This window comes from Acomys russatus, chromosome 24 (assembly GCF_903995435.1).
Source record: "Acomys russatus chromosome 24, mAcoRus1.1, whole genome shotgun sequence".
Taxonomy (NCBI): Eukaryota; Metazoa; Chordata; class Mammalia; order Rodentia; family Muridae; genus Acomys; species Acomys russatus.
Window position 1 is genome coordinate 1,394,261 of NC_067160.1, and position 14,374 is coordinate 1,408,634.

Consider the following 14,374-nt stretch of genomic DNA (forward strand, 5'->3'; position numbering starts at 1 on the left):
ATATCTAATATATAGATACAGTTTTACAATGAATGCTTGACACGCAGTGTTTGAAGAATAAATAATCTAGGCATTCCTCAAGCAATATTTTAAATGTTAGGTGGTTTTTATATAATCCTTTTACATGGATTTGTAAATTTTTTTCTTGCCTTGTTAATTTTCTTAGCAGGTTATTCATTAATGGGTTATTTTATGCTGAACAGTCATTGCATAGTGACAAGAATAGAAATATATTGAGTAGTAGAATTTAAATAGACATCTACATTTAAATTACCTATAAGCCCTCTAGATCATTTTTAAAAATTGTTCCATCAATTATTTTTCACACAAGCATAAGTGAGAGTTAGAAAATTAATTTATATTCAAGTAAGGAAACTACTAATATTGATCCTATAGAGGCAACCAAACAACTAGAGAACCTTTGGTGGAAATGATTAAAATTTGAATATAGATAATACTGTCAAGATTCTAAGCCTTTTTCTTCATGTGGTACTTCTCATCTTCCACAATAAATTCTACACTGATACTTCATAAGAAAGTTTTCAAAAGACAAAACACTACGAAGTGTGTGTGTGTGTGTGTGTGTGTGTGTGTGTGTGTAAAAGAGGATAAGAAACAACATTTGAAATTAAAAGAGAAATAGCAGAACACTTCAACACAGAATAGGAAATAGGGCTGGCAAGATGTCTCAGCAAGGAATGAAACTGGATACCCAGAGGGGAAACAAATTTATATTTTGCTTCCCAAATATATTATGAAAAGAAAGAACAGAACCCTGCGAGTTTCCTCTGAGCTACACACGTGTACACACAGTATTTATTTGGATTCCACACACAAATAAACAAAGTAGATTTGAAAACTGTGAAAATTTATGTAAGTGGCCCAGCATCACCATTTCTCATATCCCATCTGAAAAAATAAAAAATAAAATGAATACCAGTTATAGATTTCTAGGATTGCTGCCCACTTCAATAAAGTAGCTATAGATAGTTTCTTTTCAAATTGAAGACTTAGATCTTAAAGTAAAATCCTAGTTTTTCCAGTTATAGTAGCATTTACATTACATCAGCCATCATCATAAAATACTTTGATATGCAGTTTTTCCTGTTATTAAAAGCCTGTTTGTGAAGTCACACATTCCTGGTGAAGTCAAGCAAAAACAATAGAAAGGGAACCCAAATTGATTAGAGTAAAATCAACTTATTATTCATTATATCTTTTCTAATTATTTATACTTATTACACAAATGAAGTTACTATTGTTGAAACATTTTAAATTATAAAATTCTATATAATAAATGTTTCAATATAAAAATATCAGAATTCAACAGATATCATTAACAATTAAATAATAAAATATGAAATAACTTCTTATAGAATTTATTTCAACAGTGAAAAAGAAAATAATGAAAATTGACTTAAGCATTTGACCTGTTTGGATTTTGGCTTTAATCATGTATATTTTCAGGAATAGATTCTGATCATGTGAATCTTCTGATAGTTTGGAGGTTTTCTACATTAAAAATGAAATGGAGGAGTAAGTTAAGGAGTAAATGTAAATATTTCTAAAATATAAAAGAATATGTGTCCTGTTGTAAATAATCTATTGCCAAAATATAATTCACTATTCAATTATTATAATTTTATTAACAAAATATCAGACACATTTGAGACATGGTTAAAAAAGAATGTTCTTTGAAGCCATTATGCCACGTTTTTAGGCAGTTTTGTTAAGTAGTAAAAGTTCTTGACACAAACCACCTTAATGTACTCACTAAATATCAAATATACAATAATCATTTTTATTTCAGTTGGAGTGAGGTTATATTTCCTCATAGTAGTTATAGTAATAAGACAAACTTCAGTTATTTATCATAGATAAATCTTTAGTATTCAATCTTTAAGTGATTACATGACTATTAGATTATATTAGACACATTCATGACCTGGACAAAATAAAGATTGCACATGTATTTTCAGGATGAATGGAAACTGGATATGATAAACTATATAGCTATTATGAAAGCGAATCTTCATTGTTTACATGGCTTTATTTTCAATGTTCTGACATCAGCTTTTTGCTGAGTCCTGAGTTTAACCATTTTCCACTTCTTTATGCAATTTATACATATTCCTTATTTCAGAAAAGCAAAAGTTATTTCATAAAATTATTAATTTAATTAATTTAATAATTAGATTAATTTAATAAATCATGACTAATACAATGTTTAGATGGCAATGAAGGAAATCTAATAAGTTCTTTTGTTTCTTCAAGAGGAGTTAATATTGAACCACTCAAATGGGCCAACAAAACGCAACAATGCCAACAGAGTTCCTCCTTAGGGGAGTCACACAGAGAAATGAGCTGAAACTTCCTCTGTTTGTAGTCTTCCTAACCATCTACATGATCACGGTGGTGGGAAACCTGGGCATGATCATGTTAACCAAGCTGGACTCTCGCCTACACACTCCTATGTACTTTTTTATCAGACACCTTGCTTTCATTGATCTTGGAAATTCCACCACCATCTGCCCCAAGATGCTAGTGAATTTTGTTGTGGATCAAAACACTATAACCTACTATGCTTGTGCCACACAGATGGCATGTTTTATTCTGTTCATAGTCAGTGAACTTTCTATCTTGTCCTCCATGGCCTATGACCGCTATGTGGCCATCTGCAACCCTCTGCTCTACAGTGCAATCATGTCTCAGAGACGGTGTCAAGTGCTTGTTGGCATTCCATATGTGTATAGTACCTTCCAGGCTCTTCTGTTCCCTGTTAAGTATTTTACATTGACCTTCTGTGGGGCTAATATCATAAACCATTTCTATTGTGATGTTGTCCCTTTGCTGCCTTTGATCTGTTCACATGTACAAGAGACAGAATTGTTGACTATATTGTTTTCAGCCTTTAATTTAATTTCTTCTCTTCTTGTAGTTCTTTTGTCCTACATGCTGATTTTGTTAACCATATGTCGAATGAGTTCTGCAGAAGGCAGGAAAAAAGCTTTCTCCACTTGTGGCTCCCATATGACTGTGGTGGTGGTCTTCTATGGATCTCTACTCTTCATGTATGTGCAGCCTGAATCATCTCACTCGTTTGAAACTGACAAATTGGCATCTGTGTTTTATACTTTGGTGATCCCCATGCTTAACCCTTTGATTTACAGTTTGAGGAACAAAGAGGTGAAAAATGCTTTTCATAGAGTCTTTAAGAATCTATGAAGACTTTGTATTATTCAGTATTAAATAATCTTATATAATAATATTCGATAAGTGTAGCTGTTGCATGATAGTTCCAAAATAGCTTCATATTTTGATGCCACAAAAGTTTATTATTGTTCATATTGACAGACATTATTTCACTTACATGTACTCAAGTTCCCCTTATACTTTAAATCTTAGTTAAATATTGCATTTTTATCATCATTCATTGCTTTAGAAGAACTGTTTCATTTAATGATATACGAGCTTATGTTTTACAAAAGCTAAAAAATTGTAAATATTTTTATCAACAACCTGTGTTTTCTTTACCAGCTATTTGGAGCATACACCTATAATCACTGTTTTTTTGTAGTATTAATGAATAAAACAAGATGACAAGAGTCTCTTTAAGATAACATGTTTCATTATTATATTTTTATTTATTATAATTTTTCTATTTTAATTGTAAGCCCCATAGTATTGTAAGGATTTTCTTTTTAAAATATATTGTGTTAATTTATTCATATTACGTATCAATTGTTATCCCATCCCTTGTATCCTCCCATTCGTCCCTCCCTCCCATTTTCTCCTTACTCCTCTCCCAAATGACCTCTTCCCCATGTATATGCTCATAGAGTATCACGTTTCTTCTTGGTAGCCTGCTATCCTTCCTCAAAGTGCTACCAGGCCTCCCCATCCAGGGCATGTGATGAAATATGGGGCACCAGAATTCATGTGAAAGTCAGTCCCCACTCTCCACTCAATTGTGAAGAATGTCCTGTCCCTTGGATAGACCTAGGTGGGTGTTTGAAGTTTACTGCACGTATTGTCCATGGCTGGTGTCATAGTCTGAGCAGGACCCCAGGGCCCAGATCCGCCCATCAATATGTTCTTGTAGGTTTCTATGACCCTCTGAATCCTTCTATTTCCCCATTCTCTCATGCTTCTCTTACCTAGAGTCCCAATATGATGCCCTCCCCTCTGTCCCACTTTCCTGATAAGTGAAGACTTTCATGGGACATGCCCCTTGAGCTAGTGTCCAGATATAAGTGAGTATATACCATGTGAGTCTTTCTGCTTCTGGGTTAACTCACTTATTATGATCATTTCTAGTTAAATCCACTTGTACACAAATTTTGGAAATTCCTTGTTTTTAATAGCTGAGTAGTATTCCATAGTGTATATGTACCACAGTTTCTTTATCCATTCTTCTACTGAGGGACACTTAGGCTGTTTCCATGTTCTGGCTATTATGAATAAGGCTGCTATGAACATGGTTGAGCAAATCTTCTTGTTGTGTGCTGGAGCATCTTCTGAGTATATTCCAAGGAGTGGAATAGCTGGGTCTTGAACCCAATTGAGAAATGGGGCGCAGAACTAAACAGAATTCTCAACAGAGGAATATCAAATGGCTAAGAAACACTTAAAGAAATGCTCAAGCTCCTTAGTCATCAGGGAAATACAAATCAAAACAACTTTGAGATTTCATCTTACACCCATCAGAATGGCTAAGATCAAAAATTCAAGTGACACCACATTCTGGCTAGGATGTGGAGAGAGAGGAACATTCCTTCATTGCTGGTGGGAATGCAAACTAGTACAGCCACTTTGGAAATCTATCTGGCGCTATCTCAGAAAACTGGGAATAAGGATTTTCTTGTTTGACTTTATATATTTAAGAGTATGCATAAATGTATGAGTAACTTCTTCAAGATTACTTAATTTTAACATTATTGATTATTTTTCGATAGATATAATCTTCTGAATGGTAGAAATAGGACCTGTGGCTCTACAATATTTCCTGCTATTGCAATTGAATTCAAGTAGTCTGGTTTCTCAAAATATTTGAAAAACAATTGTGTTGTTTTGCCTTAATATCTTATTAACTATTTTTATTTTGCTTTAATTTTTTACAAATATACAATGAAGGATGATCAAACAGACCAACCCTTTCCCACCAACTGCACCTGAGGAGCCCTGTTAACATGCTCTCCAAACTTCTTGTTTTCTTCCTTAACTAACTTTTATTTAATAACCCTTATTCAATCTTTTTTGAAATCTCTGTTAGATTTTATCTCTTCTACTGTATTTAACATATTTTGTAAATCATGGTGTATTCAGAAATTAAATGTCAAATTATTATCTTTTTCCCAGATGAATATATTTCCAAATGCTATACATTCTTCCAGATGTTAAATATCGTCCAAGTGATAGCACATGAAATGGTATCTATATCTCTAGAGCTTTTATAAGTTTGTATTTAATAGCAATCCAATTGTTCATATCTAAAGAGCATTTACACCAGTCACTTATATTGTTAGCTTTGTTGATGTTTCTCCCATTGCTCAGTTCCAAGTCTGAAGAGCTTGAACATGATTTCTCAACTCCTCCATGGAAAATACCTATTTATCAGAGAATACTGTTCACCAATACAAGTTTTAATTTAGGTCTATGATTCTAAATATCAATCAATGTGGTTTTTGGCCAAACTATACTCTGAATCTGTTTTCATAGTACAATGCCTGACTGTCTGGTATTGATGTATTTCTAACCCATGTTGTCATTCTTTTGACAATGAAAAATTCGCTCCTGTGTTTTATATTGTTATATTCATATTGGGACTTAGGATGTACAACTTCAGAAAATTACATGACACATGCTGTAAAATGTTAAATATGATGTATTGTTATTTTATGAAGTTATGTTTAATGTGACTGCCAGCATTAAACATGTTCTGAATATTTCTTGGAGAAGTAGTAAGCATGAAGTAATTCCACACAGTGTTACACATGCCATTTATCTACTTGGGATAAAAAACATCAATGAATGAGTGAAAAGGCATATGCTTTTCTTCAGTAATAATATTTTACTTGTAAACTGACACCATTCAGTTAGTTGAGTGTATTTAATTTTTATTGATGAATCAAAAAAAAGAGTATGGGAAGCGAATATGGACAGTAGAGAAAAGAGAGTGTCATGAGGGCTGAGTTACGAAATCTGTAGGCATCAAACATTGCTTTAAATTTGAAGCAACTAGTCATGTTTGACATCTGAGATATTTTGTGTCTATGTCAACTTTCACATATTTGGCTGTTGCTTGAACCTAGGTCCTGGACCCTTGAGGGTAGGGGTGAGCTGGCACAAGGTCAAGGACACAGAATCCAGGAGTCAGGCAAATGGCAAAACAGACATTTTTATTCCAGGAAGGGGATGCCCCTTTGTACTCCTCACCCAGTGTCCCATTTGCTCCTGGACTTCAAGCTGCAGCTGTGGTCTTCCTCATTGACTTGCGTCTCTTCCCAGGTACTATGTACTCAGTGTCTGGGAATGCCCAGGCAGTTCTCATGCCTGCTCAGTGTCTGGGACTGCCCAGGCAGTTCTCATGCCATCTCAGTGTTTGGGAATGCCCAGGCAGTTCTCATGCCTGCTCGGTGTCGACAGCCCAGACATGCATGTGTGCTATCTAGCAACAAGTTTTGTTCATACTTAATGGCAGGCCTTGTTCCTCCTACATTAGAATGATATATTTCACAGTTATACTTTGTGATCCCTGCTAGTGAAATACTTGATTATATGAAGTAATAAGTTATGAATATGTTCATATAAAGATATCAGCAAAATTGTGAACACAGTCTCCTTGGAATTATTTAAGTTTTATTTAGTTGATCATTCCACCTATATGCAATACAATAAGCAGGGCTATATATTTTCTAATCATCATATTATATTATTAGTTAAAGGTGGTAACATATGCCATCATGGATAGCAACAATTCTTTGATAGTGATGAGCACCTAAAAGCACAAAGCAATGCCAGGGAAAAGATGGTTTTATCTTAAATATAATTTGGTTCACTTACAATGAAGAGAAAATAGCTACAACTAAAGAGAAGCTGAGAATAAAGCATATAATGAACTTCTATCACACTGTGATGGTACACTTACATGGTCCCTGGTTCCCCCAGGCCAACAACACTGACAGCTTACTAAATATTTTATTAGGAACAACATATTCATAATCTTCGGTGTAATGGCAACCCCATTTTAAAAAATTCCACTTTATGGGAATAAACAGTGTTTTCCATTAATGCCTCAACAGGTGACTCTGTTACTGAGTCAGTCATAGCCCATAAACCCTTAGGACCTCAGAGTACCCATGGAACTCCTCGGGCCATTTTCTTCTGTTTTGTGGGGAGCTATGCCAAATTCTGCCATGTCAGAAATCCTGTGCTTAGGCTGCATGCTGTGACCTTTTCTTGCACATTCAAAGGATGTGCAAATATCAGCACACAATTTGATATATTCTATCAAATCTGCTTTATTTTTATAGTGCCTAATTGCAGTTTGACAAGGAGCACTGGCACTTTCATAGGCTAATTGTTTTATGAAAGGAATACCAGTTGGAGGATTACCAAAAATTCTCTCTGCTGTTTAAAGTAACTTATCCACAAACTCCTTAAATGACTCATCAGGGCCCTGCTTAATACAAGATAAGCTAATGCTCAGATCTCCCTTGCTAGGTGGTTTCTTCCATGTTCCTTGAGCAGTCATAGCTGCTTGTGCATATTCTCCAGAAGAGTTATTAGCTAGAGTTACCTCCAAATGGCCCTTCTCCAGCTAACGTGCTAACATTCCATCGAGGATTCCCCACTTGAGCATTAAGCTCTGCAGTCCTTTTTACAGCATCCATAAAATCTGCTTTCCAAAACAAATAATCTCCTCCATCTAAACAGGCTTTGCTTAAAATATTCCAATTAGCAGGGACAAGGGTGGCATTAGTTAGTGCATCAACCATTGCTATAGTAAATGGAGCAGTAGGTCCATACTGAGCATAAGCAGTCTTTAATTCTTTGATTTGTTTTCATTCTATTGGGGCATGCTGTCTGACTCGGTTGCCCTGAAAAGCTCCTACAAGCGGAGAAGTGAGCTCACTTCTCATCTCTTGTCCTGTGTTTCTAGCTTTTTGTATGGCAGTCTCTAATGGATACATACTCTGAGGGCTCTTTACTAGACTGGAAGCATTCCCTCTCTGTCCACAATGACTTTTCTCAACGTCATCATCAATCCTTATTCTTTTTAATTCTCTAATTGATTCAGTCTCTTAGCTAAGCTAACTTCTTCTTCCAGGGTTTGAACCTGCTATCCCCGAAGTTTTTCAAAGGGACCTTGTTGCTCTGTGGGTGCTGTAGGCGGAGGCCGCCTGTCATGCTCCTGCGAGCAAGCAGCTTTCCTCTCTGGATCTTCCTCATCACGATTCCTGGATTCCCTTATATCTCCTTCCAAGACCTCTTCAGCTAGGGATAATAAATCTCTCATTTTGTGACTCTCACGTCAGGGATCAAAGGGATCAAGAACATCCTGGAACAAAACCCAAAGGGAAAAAAGAACATGGCAGATTTCTCTTCAGATCCATTAGTAACATAGTGACCCTGCAATGTTTTACCAACTTTATCCCATGTTTTAAAATTAACCATTTCTTACTCAAGAAACCATGGACATACTTCTTTGACAAAATCTAAAAACTCATCCAACTGTTCTTTACCCTTATTCCTAGCGTTTGAAGCTTATTTTCCAATGCCTCTCTGAATAAATCTTTACTATTGCTCTGTCCCATGTTGGTCCTTTTCATGAGCTGCCTTGAGTTTTCTCACTGGGGAAATTTTGTATGACATCAGTGAATTTTTGTTTATAGTCTCGCAGATAATTTAGGGATAGTTAATGAAACAAACCACCTCCGGGAACATCACAAATAATGAGGAAAACTATAAATTACCCCTCTCTGGAGCAAAAGGGAACATAATTTCAAAGAAGGAAGTCAGAATCCTTGAAAGTGGTGAGTAGGAATTGTCACATGTTATATCATAACCTGAGTCTTATAATCTTTACCGATGCTTATGTTCTACTAAGATTCTTTTTACTGTTCACAAGAGCTCTGGCTTTCAGGCATATTGCATAAATTAAGTATCTGCTTTCATAATTGTTATCATATACATAAGTACTTCCTTCAGAGGAAAAATGAAATTAACAGCTGCTGCACACTCTTTGAAAGATGAATGTGGGATTTGGATAATGGAAATGGAAAACAAAATTTTAAAAGCCCAAAATGTCTATCATTGATCACACCAGTTAAGAATATTAATATCAGATTTTCAGGTAAAAAAATTTAAGAGGTGCAGTTTCACTTTGATTTTCAGATAAATGAAAAGCAAACAGTATATATTGTGCAATTCATATAAATAACATATTATTTCATTATGAATATATAAACCAAACTTTAAAATGGAATATTTTAAGGTATTTCATGGTAATCCCATACACTGAAAATTGTTTTATTTAAGACATAATATGCACAAACATCACAACTTTTATTATTTGTTTTTGTGTCCCACAATACTGTGTCACATCTGGGGATTTTCTAATACTAAACATGGTAAACACTGACCAAGTAGAAAAATATAGTGATTTTAAAGAGTTAGGGAGCTATGAAGAAAACACAGAGCATTGATGAATTCCTAATTGTTATCAGCATGTGTATGGTTAAGAAACTGGGTGCCTCTTCTTCATAACCTTTATGCTCTGTGAACTTTAAGTTTAATCCTTTGTGAGGTTATTTTGCTTGTCTATCTTAATATACTCTAATAAAATAAAATAAAACAAAAATATTAAAGAAACAAAAATGGCGATTCTCGTTGTTAAGCAAAAAGTTGAGAAATGTAAGGAGATCCAGATAGGCATCTTCAGAAGGTATAAGAGCTGACACTGACAATGGAGACATGCTTGAGGAATGGTCCAGAGGAACTGTTGGAGTGAGTTAAATCCATCGAAGCAAAGCAAAATTGCTGCTCCAATGTTAATTATTCTACTAGTTCAACACATTTCATAATGCTACAATAATATATCAGGTTCTGTAGCTTAGTAAAGCAAACTTTTTTATAGAGACAGGGGTTTTGTTGTTATTTGTGAGTGAGGAAGGGTTTTAAAATAAGAGGACTCAGTGATGAGGCAGCAAACAACTTCAGCTTGGAAAACAGCATATATCTGTACCAGAAGTAAATATTCACCCTCTTCCCAAGGCTTCACGCTCTCAGCAGATAGTAAATCCCAGCACTTATGAGCTGATTTCTAGGACTGCTGCCAACCACCACAGACTTCACTGCATTGTTAGAGGTCCAAAGTATAATTAGGGGCCTTGAGGTGGATTTCCTGAGTTTCTACCTGATGCTTAGACAATATATTTCTACTACTCTACTGTGCATTTTATATGAGAACTTAAGTGCCCAATTTATACTTTCATGGAAAATGGCAGTTGTCTGTCTCCATATCTCATTTTGATAACTCAGTGTGAATGGAGGTTCATTCAAAACATTAGTGTTTCTGTCATTAATTAGAATAGATTATATGTTTTATGGGTTTTCCATGTGAAAATGGTATTTATTAATGACATACTAGAAATAATATATTCTAGATACTTCATTGTAAATGTTATAAATAAGTAAACAGTTATCAAAATAGAGCATAATAAATGCTCAGAGCCATCATGTGGGAGCTGCAAGTGTAAAACGATTTGTGACTCGTCACAATGTCTTAGTAGTGTTACTATTAATAAAGTATACACAATTAAAATTAATGATCTATGGGTAACAACATAAATCATATGTATTAGAAAGAAAATATTCATATTTTGTGTGTTTTGAGGCCTATACTATTTTCTTATTTAAATTAATATCTTTTTAGTCTGATTGGGTTTTCAGCTTTTTACTTTTGTTTCTTTTAGTTTGGAGGGGTTTAGTAAGCCTTAGTTTTATTAGAAGTAGCAATAGATCTCTTAAACTTACCTTGTAAGAGATGTAGAAAACCAGAGAACTTCTACTTTCTGCATTCTACAGCCCTAGGTCCCTCAAGTAAACAAAATTCTATGTTTACATGTCAGGACACCTCATTGTATCTAGTGTCCTGCAAGCATGTTTTCAGTACTAATTGTCTAGAAATTACTGGATGCTGATGGAAAGAATCAGACCTTGACTCTCACGTTTACTAATAAGGATACTGTAAACACTGGGAGGAAGCCTGGTATCTAACATCACATTTCTGATCACACAGATGATTCCAGCCGCCCTAACTCTCTGAAGCATGGCTTCACAGGGGTGCATAGGTGGTGGAGTTTCTTCTGGCTTCTCTGTTTGTTTGTTTTATTTGCATTTTTAAAATTAAATATTTTAACATACTTTATATAATCACACACACATATATATATAATAAAATATCTACTGCAAGAAGAACAATGAAAGGATCAGAAATTACATAAATGTTACATTCTTAGTGTTTTGGCTATTTGAGTTGGAATCCTTAAAGAAAACATTTCTTATCTTGGTGTGTCTAAAATTCTGAATGTAAATCAATATCTATCATATCTCACTTTCATCAACTTAAAACATCTACCTAGACCTTAAAACATCTTAAGCCTTAAATAACTAAGGTTAATTGTAAAACTAAGCTCTACGGTCTTCAATCCACCCAGAGACTTAAAAAGGAATAAACTTGATTACCTGAGTATACAAGGAGTGCAGGTTAGTAGCTTCCCAAATGAGAAGATGACAGAGACAGTTTGCTACTTGAGCAGTCACCCAAAACTCTATACGTTGGAGCATCATCTTCAGTCTTCTGGCCCAATATTTCTGACAGACTTATCTGTGAGGCAGGAACTACTGAGGACTTGTTTAACCTCTCTTGGCAGAATTTGGCCATTGACTCTGCCTGCCTCCAAGCTTGCCCTTTTTTAGGCAGAAGTCTGTCTGTGGTTGAAATGAGAACGTTTTTCCTAGTGACTTGTTTGCCACATTTGAAACTATCTCTATAAGGAGGTTCTTCGATGCTCATAATCCTCTTTGAGAGAGACTTAAATATTAAAATAATTTCCCCTCAGCCATAGGATGCAAATTTTATCTTGTCTTTGACGCTAGTAACAATTTAAAAAACCCTAGATGTATCTAACCGGGACATCCCCATTTGGAAAGCAGACCACCCCATATTTATTTAACATTGAGAATTAGACATTAAAATCATTTTTCTATGAGCCATTAAATGTAATCTTTAATCATGTTTTTAAATGTGCTTGAATGGTTCTATGCAGAAGTTGATAGCAATTGTGTATCTTTTCAGAAGGTAGAAATGAGCCAGAGGAACTCAACAGTGCCAGCTGAATTCATTCTGACAGAAATCACATACAAGCCTGAGCTGCAGCTTCTTGTTTTGGGGGTCATCCTAGTCATCTACGGAGTCGCCGTGATAGGCAACCTGAGCCTCATCATTTTGACCAAGCTGGACTCTCACCTTCACACACCCATGTATTATTTTATCAGACACTTGTCTTTCATTGATCTTGGTAACTGTACTGTCATTTACCCCAAGATGATGATGAATTTAGTAGAGGATCAAAATGTCATTTCCTACTATGCTTGTGCGACACAGATGGCGTGCTACATTGCTTTTATTATCAGTGAACTTTTTATGTTGTCTGTAATGGCTTATGATCGCTATGTGGCCATCTGCAATCCTCTGCTCTACAGTGTGATCATGTCTGAGAGACGCTGCCATGTGCTGGTGAGCATCCCATATCTCTATAGTATCTTCCAGGCTGTGATGATAACTAGTAAGATTTTTACCTCAACTTTCTGCGGATCTAATGTCATTCGCCATTTCTACTGTGACAATGTCCCTGTGTTACCATTACTGTGTTCAAAAGCACGGGATATAGAATTGATGATCATATTATTATCAGCACTCAATTTGATCTCCTCCCTCTTCATTATCTTAGTCTCTTACCTTCTGATTGTATTGGCCATATACGGGATACATTCGGCCGAAGGAAGAAAAAAGGCTTTCTCGACTTGTGGTTCTCATCTGACTGTCGTGGTAGTATTTTATGGGACTCTGCTTTTCATGTACTTACAGCCCAAATCCACCCACTCCTTTGAAACAGATAAAATAGCCTCGGTGTTTTATACTTTAGTGATTCCCATGCTTAATCCCTTGATCTACAGCTTTAGAAACAAAGAAATGAGAAATGCCATTCGAAGAGTCTTGAAGAACTGATGTAAACTGTGTACTTAATATTTAATATGGAATGTTTAAATAAAATGTGGTAAAGGAAATATAAGTCAATAAATCAATTTATATTAGTATTTTATATCCAAAAAGAAAACATTGTGAAAACGTATAGAGCATTAGAATGTATACTTTGTAGTTTCACAAAATAGTTATTAGATGAGGGAACTCCATTGTCACCTCCCCCACACAACATTTCTTGCAATTAATTCAATATGTGTTTAGCATTTCCTCTGAACTAATATTATATGAATGGGAACTCATGTTTATGTATACATCTGTGCAATGTTTGGTTGATTGCTTTGCATGGAGTTTGTTTGCTTATTTTGTCTTGCGTGTTTGGACATTTTTCTGCCTGATCTTATTTTAACTTTATATTTTGAACCTAAAATTACTGTAAACACAATTGTTGTCCTATAGACTGCCTGTGTTTGAACACCATATATATTTAACTTGTTTTCCTATCCTAGAACATTTTAAATTTAATTTGATTATTATTTATTTATTTGAAAGTAATTATACACAGTCTACACAAGGCACCATTTATTGCCCTTTATTTTCTGAATATCATGCACTTTCAGTTATTTCTGGTCTTATTTTATTCTTTAAAACATTTCAAGTCTGTGGATACTTTCAGGATTTTTTAGCTCTGTACTGATTACTCATGAGATCATCAGAAGAATTATCATGGAATTATATGTTTAACAGTTTAAAAAATAGCATGCACACACATACACACACACACACACACACACACACACACTCACTTTAACACCCTCTCCTAACACACATACACCACCACTGGGGTTACTACTCTTAGCATTGTTTCTATTATTTTTGGTTGCTTAATTAATTTGGTGATAAAGAGTTTATTTTCTTTGTAGTATGTGCTCAATAGAAATATCTGTGCATTTGTTATGGATATAAATTAATAATTGGTGGGACTTTTTCTTTTTCTCCAACCATGAATTAAATCTTCTGTTCTTTGTTGGTATATTTGTACATCTCATGATAAGCATTACCAAGGTCTGATATGTCCTCCAATCATGAGTTTCCAATTAATAGTTG

General features: G+C 34.9%; 2 protein-coding genes across 2 annotated transcripts; both read left to right on the plus strand.

Annotated features, from left to right (window-relative positions):
- Positions 1-2,298: 2,298 nt before the first annotated feature.
- On the plus strand, positions 2,299-3,225 carry LOC127207160 (olfactory receptor 8K5-like). Its single transcript, XM_051166523.1, has one exon. The coding sequence runs from the start codon at positions 2,299-2,301 to the stop codon at positions 3,223-3,225; it is 927 nt and encodes a 308-aa protein (XP_051022480.1).
- Positions 3,226-12,370: 9,145 nt separating this feature from the next.
- Positions 12,371-13,294, plus strand: LOC127207235 (olfactory receptor 8K5-like). Its single transcript, XM_051166607.1, has one exon. The coding sequence runs from the start codon at positions 12,371-12,373 to the stop codon at positions 13,292-13,294; it is 924 nt and encodes a 307-aa protein (XP_051022564.1).
- Positions 13,295-14,374: the final 1,080 nt, after the last annotated feature.

What these genes read in the sequence shown, in the direction of transcription:
- LOC127207160 (XM_051166523.1), top strand. Translation starts at nt 2,299, where the DNA reads ATGGGCCAACAAAACGCAACAATGCCAACAGAGTTCCTCCTTAGGGGA.
- LOC127207235 (XM_051166607.1), top strand. Translation starts at nt 12,371, where the DNA reads ATGAGCCAGAGGAACTCAACAGTGCCAGCTGAATTCATTCTGACAGAA.